This window comes from Felis catus, chromosome E1 (assembly GCF_018350175.1).
Source record: "Felis catus isolate Fca126 chromosome E1, F.catus_Fca126_mat1.0, whole genome shotgun sequence".
NCBI classification, from domain to species: domain Eukaryota; kingdom Metazoa; phylum Chordata; class Mammalia; order Carnivora; family Felidae; genus Felis; species Felis catus.
In genome coordinates this window covers 59,984,193-60,004,507 of record NC_058381.1, presented here as the reverse complement: position 1 = coordinate 60,004,507, position 20,315 = coordinate 59,984,193, and the positions used below count along the sequence as shown (strand labels likewise).

General features: G+C 60.5%; 2 protein-coding genes across 2 annotated transcripts; both read right to left on the bottom strand.

The window, feature by feature from the left end:
* Nucleotides 1-272: 272 nt before the first annotated feature.
* Nucleotides 273-10,095, bottom strand: LOC123381843 (vegetative cell wall protein gp1-like). Its single transcript, XM_045044185.1, has 2 exons — nucleotides 9,629-10,095; nucleotides 273-1,056 (listed from the first exon to the last, which is right to left on the bottom strand). The coding sequence occupies exons 1-2, from the start codon at nucleotides 10,093-10,095 to the stop codon at nucleotides 273-275; spliced, it is 1,251 nt and encodes a 416-aa protein (XP_044900120.1).
* CHMP6 (charged multivesicular body protein 6) lies at nucleotides 9,384-15,860 on the bottom strand. Its single transcript, XM_023244291.2, has 8 exons — nucleotides 15,757-15,860; nucleotides 13,507-13,616; nucleotides 13,289-13,376; nucleotides 13,113-13,199; nucleotides 12,265-12,330; nucleotides 11,962-12,042; nucleotides 10,901-10,955; nucleotides 9,384-10,370 (listed from the first exon to the last, which is right to left on the bottom strand). The coding sequence occupies exons 1-8, from the start codon at nucleotides 15,817-15,819 to the stop codon at nucleotides 10,315-10,317; spliced, it is 606 nt and encodes a 201-aa protein (XP_023100059.1). The 5' UTR covers nucleotides 15,820-15,860; the 3' UTR covers nucleotides 9,384-10,314.
* Between the last annotated feature and the right edge of the window lie 4,455 nt (nucleotides 15,861-20,315).

The following is a 20,315-nucleotide window of genomic DNA, read 5'->3' as shown; positions in this document are numbered from 1 at the left end:
TAGTGTCAAGCTTGAGAATATTATCTATCCCATCAGGCTTTTTTCTGTTTTTCTCTCCCAAGTTGGAAGAAACATATTATCTCTACAGAGGGTCCTGGAAAACTTGGCTCCGCGTGACATTTAACCCCCGGTCCAGCCTTGTGACTTTTGCCGGGTGTCACTGTCAGTTCACAGCCGGGTTTGGGGGTTTTCTCTGCACCCCGGGATCCAGCAGCCCCTTGCGCAGCCTCGGGCCCCGGTTCTCCGAGCCCCTGGGGCTGGCGGTGGTGCGTTTAGTTGCAGTTTTCCTTCATGGTTCGGTTCTGCATGAGGAGAGTGAGGGTCGAGACTTGCAGACGGGACACAGGCTCCATCAGAGGCACGTCGCTGGGACGCGGAGCTGGTAACGTGCAGGCGGCCCGGACGGGAGCGTCAGCCTCAGGGCGGCCCCGCGGTGTTCTCTGGACAGGCACCCGCGTGTCGGCTGAGGTAGGCGCAGAGGGCTGAGGGTGCAGGCGCGGGGCAGCCTGTGTGGAGCTCTGGCTGCGGGAGCTGGGCCCCTGCCTGGGCTGCCGGCGGGGCGTCGGGGCCGGGACTCCACATCGAGGAGCCTTCGCTGCCACCTGGTGGTCAGTCCAGAAAGTGACGCTGACGCTGGGCCGGGCCCGGCAGGGTGTGACCGGGCGGGTGGGGCGGGGCCGGGTAGGACGGGGCGGGGCGGGGCCGGGTAGGACCGTGCAGGGCGGGGCCGGGTGGGGCGGGGCCGAGGGATGGTGCGTGGCCGGGTAGGGCGTGGGAGGTCGGGCCGGGTGGGTGGGGCGGGACCGAGTGGATGGGGCGTGGCCGGGTAGGGCGTGGCAGGTCGGGGCCGGGTGGGTGGGGCGAGGACGGGCGGGCGGGGCGGGGCCGGGTAAGACGGTGTAGGGCAGGGCCGGGTAGGGCGGGGTCGGGTTGGTGGGACGGGGCCGGGTGGGGCGGTGCAGGGCGGGGCCGGGTGGGTGGGGCGCGGCCGGGCGGGGCGGGGCCAGGCCGTGCAGAGGGTCCTCGAGGACAGCCGGGGCGGGGGGCGGGAACGGGCTGCAGGGCGTGGACAGGACGGGGTCAGGGACGGGGCGGTCGCCGCAGGCTCAGGCGGTGGCTGCAGGGCTCCGGTCTGAGGCCCGGCCAAGCCACAGACCTCCCTGGAGTGCCCCCCGCCCCGCGGCCCAGCGAGGAAGGAGAGGTCACGCGTTTGAGAGAGGCCGCTCAGTGTGGCGCAGACGCTGCCTGGAGCCTGCGGAGGGGACGCGTGGTGGGTGGTGTGGTCTCCCCTGGCAAGTTAGGCTGTGCCACGAAAATTGCTGGCTGTAACCTGTGCTGTCCAAGAGCCCTGTGACATTTCGTTTCAAGATTGAGGTAGAAGTCACATGACAAAATAAATTCGCTTAAGGTACACAATGCAGTCCACGTTAGAGGCACATAGGGCATTCACAGTGCTGTGCAAACCACCACCTCGATCCAGTTCCGAGCATCTCGTCAGCCCAATGGGAGCCCCATCCCCACCCGCGGTCCGTCCCTGCTCCTCTGGCCAGCGTCCGGCATCTGCGTCTGTTTGCCTGTCCTGGACACCTCCTATCCCTGGAATCCCGTGGCGTGCGTGTGGCTTATGGCTCGGAGGTCCATCCGTGTCGCGGCAGGTGTCCGCTCTCACCCCTTTCCACAAACGGCTGAGCCCTCTTCCACCGCGTTTTGCTTCTCCGTGGGCCAGGGGTGCGTCGTTGATGGTTTCCACCTTCGGGGGGCTGTGAACGTGCATGCGTGTGCAGGTTTTCAGTTCCGTGGTGTGTGAATCTAGGGCTGGAATTGCTGGTGAGTTTTTGTTTAGCTTTTTGAGGAACCACCGGGCTGTTTTTCCCAGTGACTCGCGATCTCGCAGCCCCGATCTCTCCGATCTCTGTTCTCTCCGCGTCCTCGTCCTCGGCAACTCTCTGTTATTTGTTCTTTGATGCTGGCCCCCCGTGGTGGACGTGAAGTGGCGTCCCGCTGTGGCTTTGATTTGCATTTGCCTGATGCCTCATGACATTGAGCATCTTTTCATGTGTCTAGCACCTTTCTTGAAGGAACCAGACTTCTCCAGAGTTCCGTGGCTTCACTTCAGAACCCCATCAGGGAGGCGACCATCGGAGGCCAGCCAGCTCCTCTCAGAGGCTTTTGACCAAATCTCGGTTCTCCCAGCTCACTAGGGGACTCCCTGGGCCCAGTCAGGTGCACTTCCAGCCCAGGCTGGGTCCCAGAAGCAGCAGGGACCACGGGCCCCTCTATGAGCTGAGCACTTCCTGTGTGCCATCAAGATGAAGCCCCTCGGCCTGATGAGGGTGGTGTGTGTGAGCTGAGGGTCCCGAGCCGTCCTGGTACCTGAGATGTTTGTGAGGCCCTGCAGACCTTCTGCCCAGCACTCTGAGTGTGGAAATAGGGCAGCTGCTCTCAGACATGCAGAGTGAATGGAGTCCTGACCTGTTGCCTGCAGACGCCTTGGGTGGGAGCCCAGACCATCTGCGGCCCTGGCAGGACCGTGCTGCCAGGGGGTGGCCGGGAGCCAGGGAGCCGGGCTCGAGCAACGCACCCGAGGCATCTGACCACCAGCCCACAGGACAGGTGGGGTGGGACCAGCCTTCAGCCCTGTCACACTGAGGCCCGCACCCCGGAGTGGCTTTCCCGGGGCCACGAGACCTTCCCCACCAGGGCACTGGGACGCCGCACCTGTCAGTCCTGGCGGTCAAGAGCCTCAGACTTGGGGAGAAATGGGCCTTGTCCAAAGGTCAGGTGGGTGACAGGGTCCCCAGGAGACCCGGAGAGAGAACGCTGGCAGTGGCCACCCGGTCCATCAAACAGTGGCCCAGGGTCGGGAATGCGCCCCTGACCCAGGGTCACTGCTGAGCTGTGCCGCGGCCCTCCCTGCCTCCCAGACTGCTCCCGTCCGAGGCTCAGCCTCCCCGCCCTCTGGCACGCCATCTGGCCCGGCTCCCCACGGTGACGGACCCGACCCGGGAAGGGGACCTGACGCCCGTGGTGCCAGCTGCCGACGCCTGGACCCCTCTCCCGTCCGCTCTCTGGGCGCCACACACGGCCCAAAAGATCACACTTGGGGACGTGTGTGTGCACTTGTTGTTAAACTGTGGAAACCATCAGAAGCCCTTTTCTTCCTCAGTGCGGCCAGCCCTTCGAAGTCTGTGTGTCAGAGGGGGGCCCGCCTGAAGGTCCCTCACCCGCCCCCATAAAGAGCTGCCAATACCGAAAGGCCTGTGCATCGGCTTAATTTCGCAAAGCAGGCACAGGCAAGGTCTCCAGACGGGTGCCCGGAGAGGCCCCCTCCGACAGGATGAGAGCGGGATTTTGTCGTTTGTTCCGTTCTCAGCACGGGAGTGGTCTACCACATCCCCCTGGGCAGTGGAAGTCTCTTTCCCACGTTTAAAGTTTCAATCTCGGCCGCCAGGTGTTCATGGCTCGTGAATGGAAATAGACATGTCGCCACAACTAGAAAGTTTCCTTTCGTCCTTCCTAGCACATGTGCATTTTATTTCTCTCTTGATTATACTGATTAGGACCCTCAACGTGATGTTGAACAGAAGTGGTCAGAGAAGTCCCCTTGCCTGGCTCCTGATCTTATGGGGGAATAGCATTCAGCCCTTTGCCATTAAGCCTGCTGTTAGCTGCAGGGTGTCGCAGATGCCTGTCGCAGAGAGAGAGGGAGACACAGAATCCGAAGCAGGCTCCAGGCTCCGAGCTGTCGGCACAGAACCTGACCCGGGGCTCGAACTCACGAGCCGTGAGATTGTGACCTGAGCCGAAGTTGGACGCTCAACTGACTGAGCCACCCAGGCGCCCCTAATGTTTATTTATTTTTGAGAGAGAAAGAGAGACAGAGCATGAACGGGGGAGGGGCAGAGAGAGAGGGAGACACAGGATCGGAAGCAGCCTCCAGGCTCTGAGCTGTCAGCACAGAGCCCGACTCAGGGCTCAAATTCACGAACCGCCAGACCATGACCTGAGCCGAAAGTCGGACGCTTAACCAACTGAGCCACCCAGGCGCCCCTGCAGATGCCTTTTATAAAGAAATTCCCTTTTTTCCTAGTTGGCTCGTTTTTAAAAAAATCATAGGTGTTGGATTTTGTCAAATGCTATTCCTGCATCTACTGAGATGTCAGATTTTCTTCTTCAGTCTGTTGACATTGTGAATTACAGCGATTGATATTTATGTGCTGCACCTACCGTACATTTCCAGGATAAACCACATTGGATTTGTCCCAGAATAAACAGGTTACTCCAGGATAAAGACCCCTTCTTACACATTCCTGGATTCAGTTTGCTAACACTCTGCTGAGCACATTGGGAAGCCCCCGTCGCCTGCTTTCCCCAAGTCTGTGCAGAATTGCTCTGATGTCTTCCTTCCGTATCTGCCAGGACCTAATTTCCTCAGTAGATAGGACTGTGTGGTCCCTCAGTGTGGCCTTGAGTGCACCGGGCAGTGTGTGGCTTTCCAGGGATTGGCCCGTTTCTTCTAGATTGATAAATTTACAGGCACAAAATTGTAATATTTCTTCAATGTCCTTTTAATGTTTCTAGGGTCTAAAGTGATGTTCCCTTTCATTCCTGATGTTGTCACTTGGGTCTCCTTTGTCCTGGTCAGTCTGGCTCAGGGTTTATCAAACTGACTGAGTTTCATAATAACCGCTTTTTGCTGTCAGTGATTCTTCTTTAATGTTTTTGTTTTCCTTGATGTCTGCTATCATTTCCTTTGTTCTGATTACTTTGGATTTAATTTGCTTTTTTCCTAATTAATTTAAGTAAAAGTTTAGCTCATTGATTAGAAACCTTTCCTTAAAAGAATTTTTTTTTAATGTTTACTTATTTTTGAGAGGGACAGAGCGTGAGAGGGGGAGGGGCAGAGAGAGGAAGACACAGAATCGGAAGCAACTCCAGGTTCTGAGCTGTCAGCACAGAGCCCAACAAGGGGCTCGAACCCACGAACCGTGAGAGCATGACTGGAGCCAACGTCAGATGCTTAGTCAACTGAGACACGCAGGTGCCTTAGAAACTTTCCTTTTTGTTTTAATTTATTTATTGTGTGAGAGAGAGAGGGAGGGAGAGAGGGGAAGAGAGAGAGAGAGAGCGCGCGCGCATGCACACACAGAGCCCAATGAAGGGCTTGATCTCAGGGACCGTGAGATCATGCCCTGAGCTGATATCAAGAGTCGGACGCTTAGCTGACTGAGCCACCCAGGCGCCCCAAAACTTTTCTCTTCTTAAAAAAGATATAAGCGTTTAGTATTGTGAATTTCCCTTAGAGGAAAGCACTGCTTTAGCTACAACCCATAAACGTTAATGTCTTCACTTTCATTCGATTCAAAATACTTTCTCATTCCCCTTGTGAATTCCTCTCTAACCCATTCGTTATTTAATATCTGTGGGTCTTCCCGAGATGTGTCACTGGTTTCCAGTCATTACGTCGTGGTCTGGGAGCATGCTGTGTAGGATTTCAATTTTTTTTTTAAGTTTATTTGGGTTTTACTGCCGGGCACAGAGCCTGGCGGTGCTGGCGGGCGTCCGCGTGCGCTTGACCAGTGCGCTCTGCTGCTGGCGGCTCCAGCCCGGCCGGGGTCTGGCCTGGAGGACCGTGTCTCCTCACAGGATGGGCGCCTACCCTCCAAGGGACTGTCGGTGCTTCAGTTCTGCCAGGCTTTGCTTCTCGCGCGCTGAGGCTGCCCTTCCGTGGGTACTCATTTGGGATCGTTAGGCCTTCTTTGATCACGTAACCTTCCCCCTCCCCCGCCCTGTCTCCTTCTGAAATACACAGGGTCGCCGGTCGCCGGGCTGGTGACGTAACCATTCTACCTTCCCTTTGGTGCTTCCCAGGTGCACTTCCCTATCTTTTTCTCACCCGCCTTTATATGTAAAGTGGGCTTCTCACAGCACAGAGCCAGGCACTTTGTTGTTGCTCCTAATTCCAGTTTGTCAGTCTGTCTGCAATCGGTGTGTTTGCACTGGTGATGTTTAATGGAGTTAAGAACTGAATTTAGATTCCCCGCTTTATTGTTGTGTGGGCCCCTAGGTCCTCCCCTCTCCTGCCTCCTGTCGGATTATTTGGAAACCTTAGTATCCCACTTTACCTCCTGACTCTGGGGCTGGATCTCTGCACTTTAACTGGCTGCACTAGAGATTTCCACATGCCTGCCACCCCTCCCGCAGCCGATTTGGGCTGCGCTGTGGAGGCCTCGCCCCCACCCTCGTGGCACGGTTGTCCTGCGTTCACGGGGGCTGAAAAATCCCACCTGCGTTCTAAGTGTTGCTTTCAACGGTCACATGTATCTTCGAAAACGTAAAAGGGAAAATTATCTTTTCTATTAGCTATCGACCATTTCTGTTGTTTTTCCTCCATCCCTGAAGACACACGTCCCCAGCTGGCATCCCTGCCCGGCAGCCTGGACACGGTCTCCAGGATTTCCTTCAGGTCAGGTCTGCACGACCGGGTGTTACTTCCCTTCGCCTAAGAGTGGCTTCATTTTCCCTCCCCTCCCCCAGCATGAACTCTCTTCTTGTTTTCCGGCACTTTCAAGATCCCGTTTCCCCATCTCCCGGCCTCCGTGGTTTCTGATCAGAAGCCCGTGGCCACTCAGATGGTCACTCCTCCATTCAGGCTTCATTACTCCCCATCAACTTCCAGATGTCTTTCTTTGCCTTTAGCAGTTTAATTATGACCTGTCCAGACATGGGTTTCTTTGGATTCTCCCTGTTTGGGGGTCGCTGCGTTTCCTGAATCTGGACATTAGTCTTTCCCTAAACGTGAGAAATTTTCAGCCCGTCTTTCTTCAAAACGTTGTCTTCCCTGCCCTGTTTCTTCTCTCTCTCTTGGGGTCTAACACGATGTTGGACTGCCTGATCTTGTCACACATGTCCCCGAGGGGCAGGCCTGCCCCCAAACTTGCGTCTCTTCTCCAGACTGGATGGTTTCTGTTGGCCCATCTTCTGGCCCCATCGTCCCTCGGATGCCTCCTATCTGCTCTAGAGGCTGTTGAGTAATTGTTTAGATTTCTCGGTTCTGAAATTTGCATTTTGTTCTTTTGTATACTCCCTGCTCCTCAGCTGAGATCTTTCCATCTGTTTCCAGCGTGTTCAACTTTACCTTCTGTGACATAGTTATGATAATTGCTTTCACACGTTCTTCTGATAATTCCACCACCTGGATTTCAGAGCTGGCATCTGTTGATTGTCCTTCCCTTGGAAAGTGCTCACGTTCCCATAATTCTTTGTACGTAGAGTGACTTGGGGTTGTAAACTCGGTACCTTGGCTGCCATGTTGTGTAGACTCCGGGTCAGTCCTCTGGGGAACGTGGAGCTTTGTTTTAGCAGCCTGTTAACCTGGCTGGTTCAGACCACAGGTCCTGCCGGCCTCCAGCGGCCAGTGCTCCCAGGGTTCTTGTGCATGCAGACACGGACGGGGCGGCAAGGTCTCCGTCCCGAGCTTGGGGCGCAGCTGATGAGTGACGACGGAGAGGAGCTGGCACCACCAGAAGCCCGTGTTGTCACGATGCCTGACCCTCTGCCCCATGTCCCAAACTCTCCCTGTGGGATGGGCAGGGTTGCAGGGAGACCCTACAGGTGGCCATAGGTGGGGATGAGGCGAATGCCTCCCCAGGGCAGGGCACACAGCCGGGCCAGGGTGCCCTCATCCATCCCAGGCACCCCCCATCCCACACTGGATGCCCCCACCCCAGCCCCCCATTCTCTGCTTTTATCTACTTCCCCTGCTGCCTGTACTGGGGACAAACGCGCATCCAATTGAAGTGGTCCCAGTGCCTGGTCCTTTCCTCCCTGCCCACCCATTCTTATCCCAGGCACATGCCAGCTGCCCAGGCAGTCTTCTCTGGCCAGATGGCACCCTGTCCTGTCCCCCATAAGCCTCTCCCACCTGTTTTCCCAGCGCCCACTGATCTTGGGTAGGAAACCAGCTCGGCCACCAGGGCTGGAACTCAACATTGTCTGTAACATTCGTGGGTCCTCTGTCCTTAGATTAGAACGGAGTTGGGTCAGGCTCACGGGGCTGGTGTTTTAGGACCAGGGCAGGATCAATGTGGGTCTCATCCTATCAAGGGGGGGCCACCCTCGACCCTTATATGCACACACACAGGGGGCTGGCAACCTCCGAGGCCAGAGCCCAGGAGGCAGCTCAAGGTCACGTGGGGTTTGGGGGCAAAACCTCCCTTGGTGAACAAGATAAACGTGTAAAAAGAAAGAGGGTGATTGAGTGGTAGGCAGGATCGAACTTCTCAGACAGTGAGAGAGGACAAGGTCCCTCCTCTCCGATTTCTAGGTTGTTTCAGGAGAGGAAGGTGCCCCTTGCCCGCGCTGCTGTGGGACGGTGGCTGTGTCCCATCCCAGGGAGCGGGGGGTGCCCGGGCAGGGGGGCCAGCAGACCTGGGCAGGCTGTCCAGGCGTTCGCCAGGAGGGCAGTCAGAGCCCTGACATCCCACTAGGCAGCCCCAGTGGTGAGACCATCAGGGAGGCCAGTCTGTGCACTGGAAAGGTCAGGCTTCACAGACAAGCCCGAGCTCTGGGGTCCTGGAGAGCAGAGGGAAAGGAAAGGGGTCCACCCCGCTGGTGGGAGTCTGTGTCTCCCCCCACCAGGCCATCCGTTCCCTCCACGCCCTCAGACTGGCAGCTGCAGTGGGACAGGATCGCCGGATGGAAAGGCAGCCTGCTCCTCCTTGTCTATCAGAACTGCCCTCAGGACCCTTGTGCGGTCTTGGGGACAGGTGGCCGTGTCACCAAAAACAAATGGGTAGGACCCTGCAGCCAGACTGGGAATGGCAATGCCAGTTTCCTGCCAAATCCCCCCAATTGGCAGAGAGCCCCCTCCTGGCCGAGGCGTGCATTACACCTGAAACTCCTGCCAACCCCCCGGCAACTTGCCTGCATCCCATCACTGAGCCCTCTGTGAAGGGCAGGGAAGCCCCTTACGTGGGACACCCCCATCTATTCCTTGCCGTTGCCTGTGGCTTCCCACCTGGGTACCGGGACTCTAAACCAGCCCCCTCCTGGAGCTGCCCAACCGACCGCCCTCCTTCACTTTGAGGGGCCTGAGCTTGACCCTGGGGAATGAGGCCGCCAGTGTCCCTTCTACAGGCAGCTGCCCGGAGGTGGTGGCCGGAGCACAGGGCACCCCCAGTGCTGGAGCCCCGGCCTGCCTTCTGCCCACAGCCTGGCACAGTGAAGGCCTCCACCTGTCCCTGTGTCCCCAGCCCCCAGGCAGGTGCTCTCGAGTGAATCCCTGTGAGGGTCAGGGGGCCGTGTTCCAGGGACCCTAGAGGAGAGGAGCCACACTTTAACCCACCCAGGTACTCCCACAGACCCCACTCCATGAGGCCAGAGACCATGCAGGCATCAATTTTAATACGGGGCTGACCCGTTTGGGGCTCCCTCCTAGTTGGGAGTGAAACGTTGTCAGGATTGTCCGATACCAAAACGAACCGTTAACTAGGGAAGCCGTTTCCAGCCTCCAAGCGCGTGTCCGGCGGCTGACGGCTCAGGGGTGGCGGGTCGCAGAGCCCCGGGTCTCTGGCAGGTTCCTGAGCCCAAGCTGCGCGGAGTCCCAGACAATGGGGGCCACGCCCACCAGAGCAGGCCCGTCAGCACCTCCGGGAACCCCAGCAAGGCCTCTGGCTCTCCGGGAACATCCCTTTGCAGCGGGCCGAGCCTCTGCACACAGGCCCCCAGGTGAAGGAGCTCGGTCGGGGCTCCCGCAGCCGTCAGTCCAGCAGGGATGCGCCCCTTCTGGTCCAACACCCCCAAACGCCGACACAGAAGAGGGGAGCTTTCCGCCCCCGAACCGACACGGAAACCGGGCAGGTCAGGAAGCTGCCCGCCAGCTGGCAGGAGCAGCAGGAAGTGAAAAAGGGAAGGGAAAGCAGCTAGGTTTGACGCGCCTTCCAAAGAGAGGGAGCTGGGGAGAAGGTGGCCGGTGGAGCCTCGAGGGGCCGGGGACGGGAGTGTGGCCGGCACCAGGAGCGACGGGCCTGCCTGTGGCCGCGTGGGAACCACAGCCTCAGAAGCTGTTTGGCCGGAGGGTGTGAATGTTGCCATTGAATCCAGAGAGGAGAGCGAGCCTGCGGCGCCAGGGAAACGCTCTGCGGAGTCAGCCTGGCGTCTGGCCCTGTGCGCGCCACACTCTGCTTCGTCAGCACCCGGCCGGCCTGGCCTGGCGCCGGCCTCCTGGGAGCCCGTCAGGTCGGGCCGCGCACCAAACTCTGTGGGCCCCAGTCTCTGGGGAGTCCCCGCCAGTCCCAGGCCGAGGAGGCCACGTTATGAGGCTGCAACCATGTCCACCTGCTGGGGCCTGGCCTTGGTGGGGGCTTTTTCTGTAGAGGAAAGAAAGAGGTGTTTGTCGGGTGCAGAAGACCCCACGGGCAGAAACTCCCAGAGGAGAAGGAAGGCGGCAAGCAGCCAGGTCCCAGGGCTGTGTGCGGGGCTGAGGGTGGGGACCTCGACCGCAGCAGCCCGTCGCAAGCACTCGGGAGCCCTGCGAGGAGGAGGGACGGGGAGGGGCAGAAAGAAACGCGGAGGGCCCACCAGCCACCGGGGCCCCGGGGGGGGGGGCGCAGGGCCACAGGGCTGTGCTACGTAGAGGGTGGCTGGTTCTGGGGTGGACCCGGCCTTTCCCCAGCTCTGCCTGCGGGACACGCCTCTCTGAAGGGGTTCGCCCTTTTCAAGGCTCCCCCCTCCCCGCCAGAAACCGGGCCCGACCCCCAAGCAGGCCTGTGCCCCTCACCCACCCAGCTGGGGAGGCAGGAACCAACTTCCACCGAGCGGAAGGGCGGGACCCTGTGGCCGGGGCATTTCACTTCGTTCTAGAACACTGGTCCTCCGCAGGACAGAACAAGAAGCGTACCTGGTTTCTTCTCGGGGAGAGGCTCTGACGGAACCTCGGGGAGGTCTAGCTGCTCCTGCAAGAGGCAGAGGGAGAGGCGGTGAGACCATCCAAACAAGAGCCCGGCTGTGCAAAGCTCCAGAGCGCCTCCTCCTCGGTCTCCGGCATCTGAGACTTGACTCACTTGGGGCTTCCCTAGAGATCCCGGGTCACACTCTGGCCATGCGGGGCCGGGGGCTTTGAACCCTGTGCCCACCCGGGTGGAAGGGGCGGCTCTGTGGCAGCGTGGCCGGCCCAGGGGCGCTGGGCTGCCTCTCGGACAACACATGGCAGTTCACCTCCCAGCTGGCTTCCCTGGCTGCTTAGGGGGCACCTGGGTCCTCGGGAGGAAGGACGTCAGGAGGCAGGTGCACGTGGGACACCGGAGGGCAGAGAGCAGGGACACTAACTCGTCCGGCAGGTGCAGGGAGTGGCAGGCTGGTGGGCACAGGCTGGGGGCATCCCGAAGCCATGGCCCAGCGACGGAGGCGTCCCCATCGGGGAGCAGACACACACCACGGGGCCTGCGTGTGGCAAGGCCACCTGGTAGAGGGAGGCGGGCCCGGGGCTCCGCAGGGAGGGACCTGGCCACGGCGGGTGAGAGGTTGCCAGACGGGCACTGCCTGCTCAGCCGCCTGCAACACTCTCGGGGGGACAACCCGGGGAATGTTCTCTCCAGGCCGGGCTCTCCCTGCTGTCACCGGGCAGATAAGAACCACCTCAGTTTAACACAAATTCGACTTGTTTTAGGAGGGAACACCACTTGCAAAGCCAGGATTGTGTGCTCCTGTAAAGCCCAATAAAGGTGCCTCTCCAAGGCCAATGATCACACGGGGCAGAGACCTTCTGCGAGTCCTGTCACCTGAGTGATCGTGCTCAGTCCTGGGGGTCCTGTCACCTGAGTGATCATGCTCGGTCCTGGGGGTCCTGTCACCTGAGTGACTGCGCTCAGTCCCGGGACTCCTCTCACCTGGGTGATCATGCTCAGTCCTGGGGTGTTCTGTCACCTGGGAGACCGTGCTCAGTGCGGGGGGTCCTCTCACCTGGGTGATTGCGTTCAGCTCCTCCAGGATGGTGTCTTCATCCTCCTGAGTGAAGCTTCCTGACAGCAGCTCATCTATTTGCTGTAAAGGGAGGAGGGGAGGGGAGGACCGTGGCCAGGCTGGGGCAGAGGGTGCAGCGGCCCCTTGTGGAGGAAGGAGACAGCCCGTCGCTCCAGGCCCCCCTCACTTGAGAGGAGGTGAGTACCAGAAGCACAGAAGTCATGGCTCTGGAGGGTGGCTGGGGGTTCGTGCAGGTGGCGGGGGCAGGAGGAAGGTGGTCCCCGCTGGCCCAGCAACACCTACCCGCTGGTACTCCACGGCCTCCTGGGTCTCCTCCAGTATCCGCTCCACTTCTTCTAAGGACATCACCTAGTCGGTCGGGACTCTGGTCAGCGAGGCGTGTAACAGCCCCTTGCGTTACGGCCACCTGGAGCGGCAGGGCGCAAGCCGGGCGGAGCCGACGCCACGTGGCTCTGGTCGTTTTTGCCGTAGGCTGGGCCCGCCCACGGGGGCTCCGGGGCCGTTGGACCTGTCTTTTCAGAAGCCCTGACCGCACCGCCCAGACTTCCGCCGGCCCGTTGCCCCAGACCCTCGGGCTCCCCGACCAATCCGCGCAGGTGCAGGTAAAAATAAGTAAAACTTGACTCGATTCCCTCTGGGTTCGAAGCAGCACGCTGACTTGTGGGGCAGGGGCACACCGCGGACAGCCGGGCAGCTGCAGAGCCATCCGCCGGTCACCTCTCCGGTGGCCCAGGGTCTCTCCGGGCCTCACCTCTTCTTTGGCCACCCACCCCCGGGCCGCTTCCTGTGGTGAGGCCGTGCTAACCTCCTCCGGGAAGCCCTCCAGTTAGTTCACACACCCCTCACGCACCCTCACCGGACCCTCACCTGAGCGCGTGGACCCACTTTGTCGTCGGTGCCCGTCACCCCGTTCTCGGGTCAACACCCCGAGCTGGTCTTGCCACCGACACGGGCGCCCTCTCCCGAGAGCCACGGGCTCGCCCACGCTCCCAGCCAGCAGAGACGCCTCTTCGCCGATGGCCCGGGCACAGGCGTGGCCTCAGGACCGAGCCCCGCCTCCCTCGTCCCGCGCGCGGGCGCGCGCGCGCGCGCGCGCGGAGCTCCGTCCTCTCTGCCGCCCAGGACCTTACCTGGTGCATCTTCTTCAGACACTCGTTCCCGATCTGCAGCCCTTCGACCACCTTCATCTCAATCTGGGCGAACTCAATGTTCTGGACCTGGGGCGGACGCCGAACGGACCGGGCGGTCGGGGGGCCTGCCTTCCCCACCCCTTCCCCCCCAGCTCCCTGCCACCCGCGCGGCCTACCATGGTTTCCAGGCTGGTGATTTGGTTCTCGGTCTTGTCCAGAAGCTGCTCCTGGTACCGCTTCTTCTTGAGCAGCAGCTTGGCACGTCTGCAGAGGGCGCCCGGGCAGTGACCCGGCCGCCGGGCCCCGACCGCCCCCCTGGCCTCGCCCGCCCCCCTGCTCTCGGCCAACAGGGGGCGTCCGCCCCGTCGCCCGGCCTGCCCCGGGCCCCACTCACTCCTTCCTCCCGTCCCGCAGGAGCTGCCTGGCGATCTCCCGCTCCCTCTCCAGCTGTTGGGCGACCCTCTTCTGGTACTGCTTCAGCTTATCTCGCTGTTGCTTCAGTTGCTGCGGAAGAGCAGGCCTGGGTCCACACGGTGCCCGGGCCGCACCTGGCTGGGCCGGCCTGGAAGCCGCCTCCCCCCCCCCCCCCCCCCCCCCCCCCGCCCCCCGCAACACAGTTCTCTGTGGGGACAAGTCTGCCCCCTCGGGCACATCTGGAGACACCTGCGGCCGTCGGAACTGGGGGTGCCGCTGCTGGCGTCAGTGGGTAGAGGCCAGGGACACCGCTTACATCCTGCCGTGCCAGGGTGGCCCCCGCACAGACACTGAACCACCCCCCCCACGTGTCCGCAGCGCCAAGGTGGAGTGTCCACTCTGAAAGTGACATCACTCAAAGTGATGGCAACAACCATCACTGTGCCTGCCCTGGGGCAGGTCGGAGAGCGTCACCAGGGCCTCGGAGGTTCCGAGACGACCCAGAAGTGCACCAGAGGGCCACCGTCCCACCCAGCCACAGCGAGGGTTGGGGGCCTCCCCTCCCGGCCTCAGACGCGTCCTTAATGTGTCCAGCTGCCCTGCTCGTCACTTATCACCGTGTCCGAGTGGACACACAGACGGCCTGTCTGGGTGAAGTGTTTGCTTGACCTGGCCAAGCACCCGGGACCCCCACGTACTGTCCCGGAGAGGAAGCACGGCCGTTTACGCGTCAGGTAATTCTGCCTTTTCTCAGGCCTTTCCCATTTCTTCCAAATTTCACCTGAAATGATGACGCTATGGCGAGCGCCTGCAGGACAGGGCGTTTCTCATACGTGCGATTCTATCTTTAGGATCCGCTGCTGTGACTGAACTACGGCCAGGGGCAGGCACACCTCTAAGACTCAGTACAGTGAGACGTCATGCCCTAGCGTAGACGTGTCTGCAGGGACCCCTCACGGCCCCTCCACGGCACGTTCTCTCTAGCGCCTGCCCGGTGCACCGGGTGGCCTGTGGGGCAGGCTGGGCGATGGCTGCACGCCTTCTCCTGGCTGCAGTGCAAGGCACCCACTATCCTGCTCCCACGGCCCAGACACACCGGGGCCAGCCTGCGTGCCCAGTCTTCTCAGCCCTGGCCGCTGTTCCTCCCCAGGAGCTGAGCCCCCGCCCCGCCCCTGCCCTTCGGGCCATTATCCAAGCTGGTTGAGTACAAAGTGTGGAAGACAGCTAAACGCAGCAGGTGTGGCCGGGCTGCCCCCCTTGTAAACTTCATAAGGGGTACCCGTGGAGGGTCACAGGACGGACAGCACACTGGGGCATGGAGTTTCTCAGCTCAGCTTTTCATCCTAGGAACACACCAGGCAGTAGTTTGTTTTATTGTGTGCAAACCGCGTTGTTACAGTGTGGACCCACCAAACAATCCCTGGCAAGTAGAAAAGCCTGGAAGAGAAACCCAAAGGCGACTCCTTGAAGAGAATCACCTTGGGGGCTTCAGCTCTCCGCCAGGGCCTGAGCCCTGCCTCCCTAGTGCCCGTGCCCCTCTTCCCATTCAACACCCAATGCCGCTCACATTTTCTCTAGTGGCAAACGTGCCTGTTTCCTCTCCACGTGGGGAACTTCAGTTAAGAACCGTTTATAACACGGTTTCTGAAGCCAAGGGGTGGGGGGAATCTGTCATTTGAATTTGTTTCTCTCTTAGCACAAACTAATGCATTTTTGCTGCAGAAATTTTTGCAAAGCAAGCAAAGGTAAACTCTGCTCAAATTTTGGACCACCTCCTTCCTGGTACGTTTTTCTCCTTGCAAAACTGGATTCCTCTGGACGTGCCTTTCCCCTTAACGTATCATACAATTCTTTCCACGCAAACGAGCTTTCTCCCGGAGCTCCCCCGGAAACAGCGGCGTGGGGCGGTGGCAGACGAGCCCATCACCCTCGCTCGGCGCCCCGGCGCCGGCCACACGGCGGGGCGGCCCGGAACGTGGGACTCGGGACCTGCCACCTGCGAGCGCGCGCTCGCCGGGACACCAGGTGTGACCACGACTCAGCGCGACACTCGGCGCCGCCCCCCGAAACCGCGGCCCGGTCTAGTCCCCGCGCCGGTCGCCGGCAGCCGGCAGCCTGCGGTCCGGCGCAGCGACGCGGCTGCGAGAAGCCCGCCCGGCGGGGGCAGGCCCTCCCGGGGCCGCAGCCCTGCCTCAGTCTCCCCGCCGTCGCCGGGGGGCCGGGTTCTCACCAGGACGGCCTTGTCTTGCTCTGTGACCCGGCTCTGCTTCTTGCGGCCGAACAGGTTACCCATGGCGCCCCGGCCCGCGGCCCCGCCCGCCGCCGCCCTCCCGGCCTCCGTACTCCGGCCCCGCCCCCTACGGCGGCCGCGCAGGGCCAGGCGCCGCAGACGGCGAAACGTGTGCGGGCGAGCTGAAGGCGGGCCCCGGGTTCGAATCCGCCCCCGCACGCCTTGGCGACGATGGCACGGTGATACTGCGGGCAGGGCCTCGGCAGCCCTAAATGATGCATTTCACGTGCACTTCCAGAATGTCTCCCAGCATTGCAAACGAAGACTGAAAGTTCCAGTCTCGGTTAGGTGGGATCCTTCCCGGTAACCGGTGGACAGTCTCCCCCCGCCCCCTGGCTGGTGCCGACCACAAAATGCTGCGTTTAGTGATGTTATGTACAACCTGTGGGCTTACAGGTGTCCATAGAGACGCTACCTGGGCAGCACATGTCCACGCGGCCCCGCGACCGGTGGCTCTTGCCCAACACGGCTGTCTCAACTCCTGGTTCTGTGTCCCACCACCCTGCAGAAGCCTCGGGCCGTTGGGGGTAAACCCCCTGAAGAGGATTTGCAGGGAGCCACTGACCCCTGCATCCCTGGTTCCCACCTGCGTCTTTCCGGCGTTCGGAGGGTACACGGGGTCTCATAGGACAGCACCCAGCCCCGATCAGTCTCCCGGGATGATCCTGATGAGGGAGCATAAGGCACGCGGAGGGCCAGGTCCCAGCTAGCATTACCCCGCCCCCCCTCACCCCCCCACAGGGCAGGATGAGTGTGATTATTTCCCAGGCACTCCTGGCTGCCCAGGGACAAAGGAAAGGACAGAGACAGAAAACAAATGGTTAACCTGTTAAGGGTCTCCATCAGTTTATAAACATCTTAATACAATCACACAAAAAAGGGCAATCTTCTAAAGTCCAGAACTCCCTACTGTGTGAAGTGAATACTTTGCTACAGGGAAAAACCACCTTAGTTTGTCAGTAGCTAGGCCTCCAGTGATCAGTGCGTCTTTAGCATATGAAAGTCTCTTTGGAAGCTTCCCTTTGGACTTCACCTCGGCCAAGTCCATAGTATATAAACCAGTCACTCTTTGGGGTGCCTGGGTGGCGCAGTCGGTTGAGCGTCCGACTTCAGCCAGGTCACGATCTCACGGTCCGTGAGTTCGAGCCCAGCGTCAGGCTCTGGGCTGATGGCTCAGAGCCTGGAGCCTGTTTCCGATTCTGTGTCTCCCTCTCTCTCTCTGCCCCTTCCCCATTCATGCTCTGTCTCTCTCTGTCCCAAAAATAAATAAACGTTGAAAAAAAAATTTTTTTTAAACCAGTCACTCTTCACAACCCCAGCACAGCTCCCTCTACCCACGGGCCCTGTCCCCGTGTGCTTTACTAAATTGACTTTTTTTTGCACCAGAGACGTCTTCAAGGATTCTTTCTTGGCAGTCAGCTCTGAACCCATCACCCCAAAACTTCATCAGTCCTGTACCCGAGTCTGCAATGGGCCAGCCCAGTGGCTCATGGGCAGTGGGCACCTAAGTAAGATGAGCAATCCCATAGCACGGGCCTCACTTCCTTCTGTGAAATGACTTCCTGGGTCACAAGCAGGTGCTGTGCGGGCACCGTGATGGCCAGCCTCCAAGTGCACACCGGCGCTGCTCTGGCCAAAGCGCTACAGGCGGGAAGGCAGATCCGTATCCAGAGGAAGTGTCCATTCCAGTGGGGACAAGTCTCTGCCTCATGATGGAAGGGGTCCTGATTAGCCAACCCGCTGTCAGGTGGCTGGATGGTACCCCCAGGGAGTGGTGCTATTTGGGGGTTCAGTGCTACTGACCGGCTGGGCACTCAGAAGTTGTGGTGGGCAAGTGAGCCCCAGCCTCTCTCCCTGCCGCCATGGCCACTTTGTTCATGGGCCCACTGGGCACTGGGGGGCAGGGGAAAGCCCTTCACTGTGGTGAGTCATGTCAGGTTTTGGTCACCTGTTACATGAGGCAGGTGCCAGTCCAGGTGGCTGCCCGTCTCTTTCGTTCTGGACACCCTGATTAGCCAGAGACGCCTGTGGTCGGGCACTCCGAGCGTCTGTGTGTCCCAGCCGCCTGTTAGAGTAAGTCCCAGCCTTGGCTGGAGAGGGTTGTGGGACCACGCAGCCTGCCTGGGGCAAAGAGAGCTTCCAGAGGCTGAGAGCCAGAGTTGGTCAGCAGGAGAGCCCCCACCAACTGGCCAGGAAACTCACTAGGGGGTAGAGGGGAGCCCGGAAACTGCCCACCGGAGCTGAGAATCTTGCTGGATATGGGACAGGCTGGAGGAGGTCGGCCAGAAGCAGCCACAGGTCGGGGAGAAACTCACCGAAGGGCCTCCCGCGTGCTGCCCCCTGGCAGCCACAGGAAGAGAGAAGCAGCTGGGACAGAGAGGGAGCCCCTTCCTCTGCCTGGCCCAGCGATGTCGCTCCAGCGCTCTGCTGCTGAAGTCCCCATCGGGCTAGCGGGCAAAGGTGAAACGCCGGCAGGTGGGCCAAAGAAAGCGAGTCCCCGATGAGCCTTTACATGTGGCTCTAGAGATGCTCCGTGACTGACACGGCCAGTGTCTCTTGGGATGCTCACTCGTGGAACTCGGCCACCGAGTCCGAGGGGCCTGGCCTGCGGGGAGAGGAGCTGCCACTCAGCATCCCTCGCCAGCCACGTGGGTGCGCTGTGGTCTCGGAAAGGCAGGTTTCTGTCCCCGCGGGGCTGGGCCTCGCCCGCTGAGCCTTCTCTGTGGACTCCACCTACACAGGTTTAAGAGCCAGAAAACGGTGGTCGTTCGAGCCGTTGAGTTTTGGGGTGGTTTGTTCCGCAGTGACAGTTAACGGGTACAACGGAGTGGGCACCTCGGGAAGGCGGGGGATTTGCAGCACGTACTGAGAATCCTTCACGGTGGAGCCCGCTCGCCCCTCTGGGCCTGGCTCAGGCAGGGCACAGGCCAGGGGTGTGACTCTCCCTCGGGACGTCGCGTCAGATCTCTCTTCTCCCGATGTGGATCATCCGCTTAGCAATCGGTGCGAGCTCTCCCAGGCTGTGCATTGTTCTCGGACCGGGGGCACCTGACCAGCTGGCCGGTGGCGAAGATGTCCCTCATGACTGCTACTCAGCTGACCTCTGGGCCTTGCCCCTCCGGCTCCCAGGGGAAATCCTGGTCCCAGGGGACCGGTTTTGATGGCAGTGCCTCTACTGTCATTCCTGGCCCGCAGAGAGCTCTTCAAGGGCCCGAGGTCCTCCCCAAGGGCTTCTCAGGGCCCCTGTCAAGGCAGTGTGCTTCGGGGACACCTGAGAGACTCAGGCCAAGTCCTTATCTGCCCTTGCCCTTGGGGTCTTTCCTGTGTGTTAAATACCAAGCCTCTTCCGGCAGCTCAGCTGTGCTAAAGTCCAAGTTTCCAGCAAGAAAGGAGCAAACCGTCAAGGAAGGCCCGTCACAGATGAGATCAAGTGGTGTGGCCCAGAGTGTGTGGAGAGCGGCCGGTGGGGGCCGGGCTCACGCAGAGCTGGCCGCCACACTCACCTGTACGGGCCCCTGTGGCCTCCGGCTGGCGTCGGCAGAATCTTGGTATTCTTGGGGGACGGTCTCGAGGAGACCCGGCCTCCCCTTAGCAGGTAACTGCCCGGGTGCGGCCCCGGTGGCCTCCGATGGGGAGGAGGGTCGCCTCTGCTGCAGGCCGGGCTTCCCGGGGGCGGGGCGATCCGCACCCCCCTCCTCTCCAGGCTCTGACCTGGCGGGTGGACAATTCAGTGTGTGTTGTGATTCCACCAGCCAGGGATGAAGCCTGGGGAGTGATTTCCCGTCCTGCCGCAAGAAATACGGTCTCCTTTTATAGTAGCCCTCTGATATTGTCCGATTTTCTGATTCTGCCTTGAAACTGAGGAAGCACCTCGCCTGCCGTTTTAAACACATAATCGGCCCAGGCGGCCAGAAATCAGCAGCCGCCCCGTGGTTCCCCCGCGACACCGCTCTCCAGCTGCCTCTGGGGCCCCAGAACCCGGCTGTCAGGAAACACCTCCGTGTTTTGTCACCGCACACCTCGCTGCCCACACCCTGACTGTGTTCGGCTGCTCCGGCGGCCGTGACAAACCGCCACAGACCTGGCGGCTGAAACAACAGAAACTTACCGCCCCACAGTCCAAGGCGGGAAGTCTAGGTGTGGGCAGGGCCAGCTCCTTCTGAGGCTTGGGCGGGGTGGGGGGGTAGGGGTGGGGTGTGGGGCGGTGTCTGCTCCAGGCCCGTCTCCCAGCTGCTGGTGGTCTGCTGGCCTCTTTGGATTTAGGCGCATCACCAGGGGCCCTGCCTCCGTGGGCACGCGGCCTTGCTGCGCGCGTGTCCGTGTCCAGATTTTCCCTTTTCATAGGGTGCCAGTCGTACTGGGTTAGGGGCCACTCCAATGACTTCACTGTGTCTGCGTTACCTCTGTAAAGACCCTATTTCCAAATTAGATCGCATTCACAGGTACTGGGGGGTAAGAATGCAATCTATGAATTTTGGGGGGGGGGTCACAGTTCAACC

Coding starts and splice junctions, on each gene's coding strand:
- LOC123381843 (XM_045044185.1), bottom strand. CDS start 10,095: ATGGCAACATTCACACCCTCCGGCCAAACAGCTTCTGAGGCTGTGGTT. Junction 1,057..9,628: donor GTGCTGACGGGCCTGCTCTG/GTGGGCGTGGCC, acceptor CACGCCCTGCAG/CCCGTTCCCGCCCCCCGCCC.
- CHMP6 (XM_023244291.2), bottom strand. CDS start 15,819: ATGGGTAACCTGTTCGGCCGCAAGAAGCAGAGCCGGGTCACAGAGCAA. Junction 13,200..13,288: donor TCACCAGCCTGGAAACCATG/GTAGGCCGCGCG, acceptor CGTCCGCCCCAG/GTCCAGAACATTGAGTTCGC. Junction 10,956..11,961: donor AGCTGAACGCAATCACCCAG/GTGAGAGGACCC, acceptor TGCCTCTTGCAG/GAGCAGCTAGACCTCCCCGA.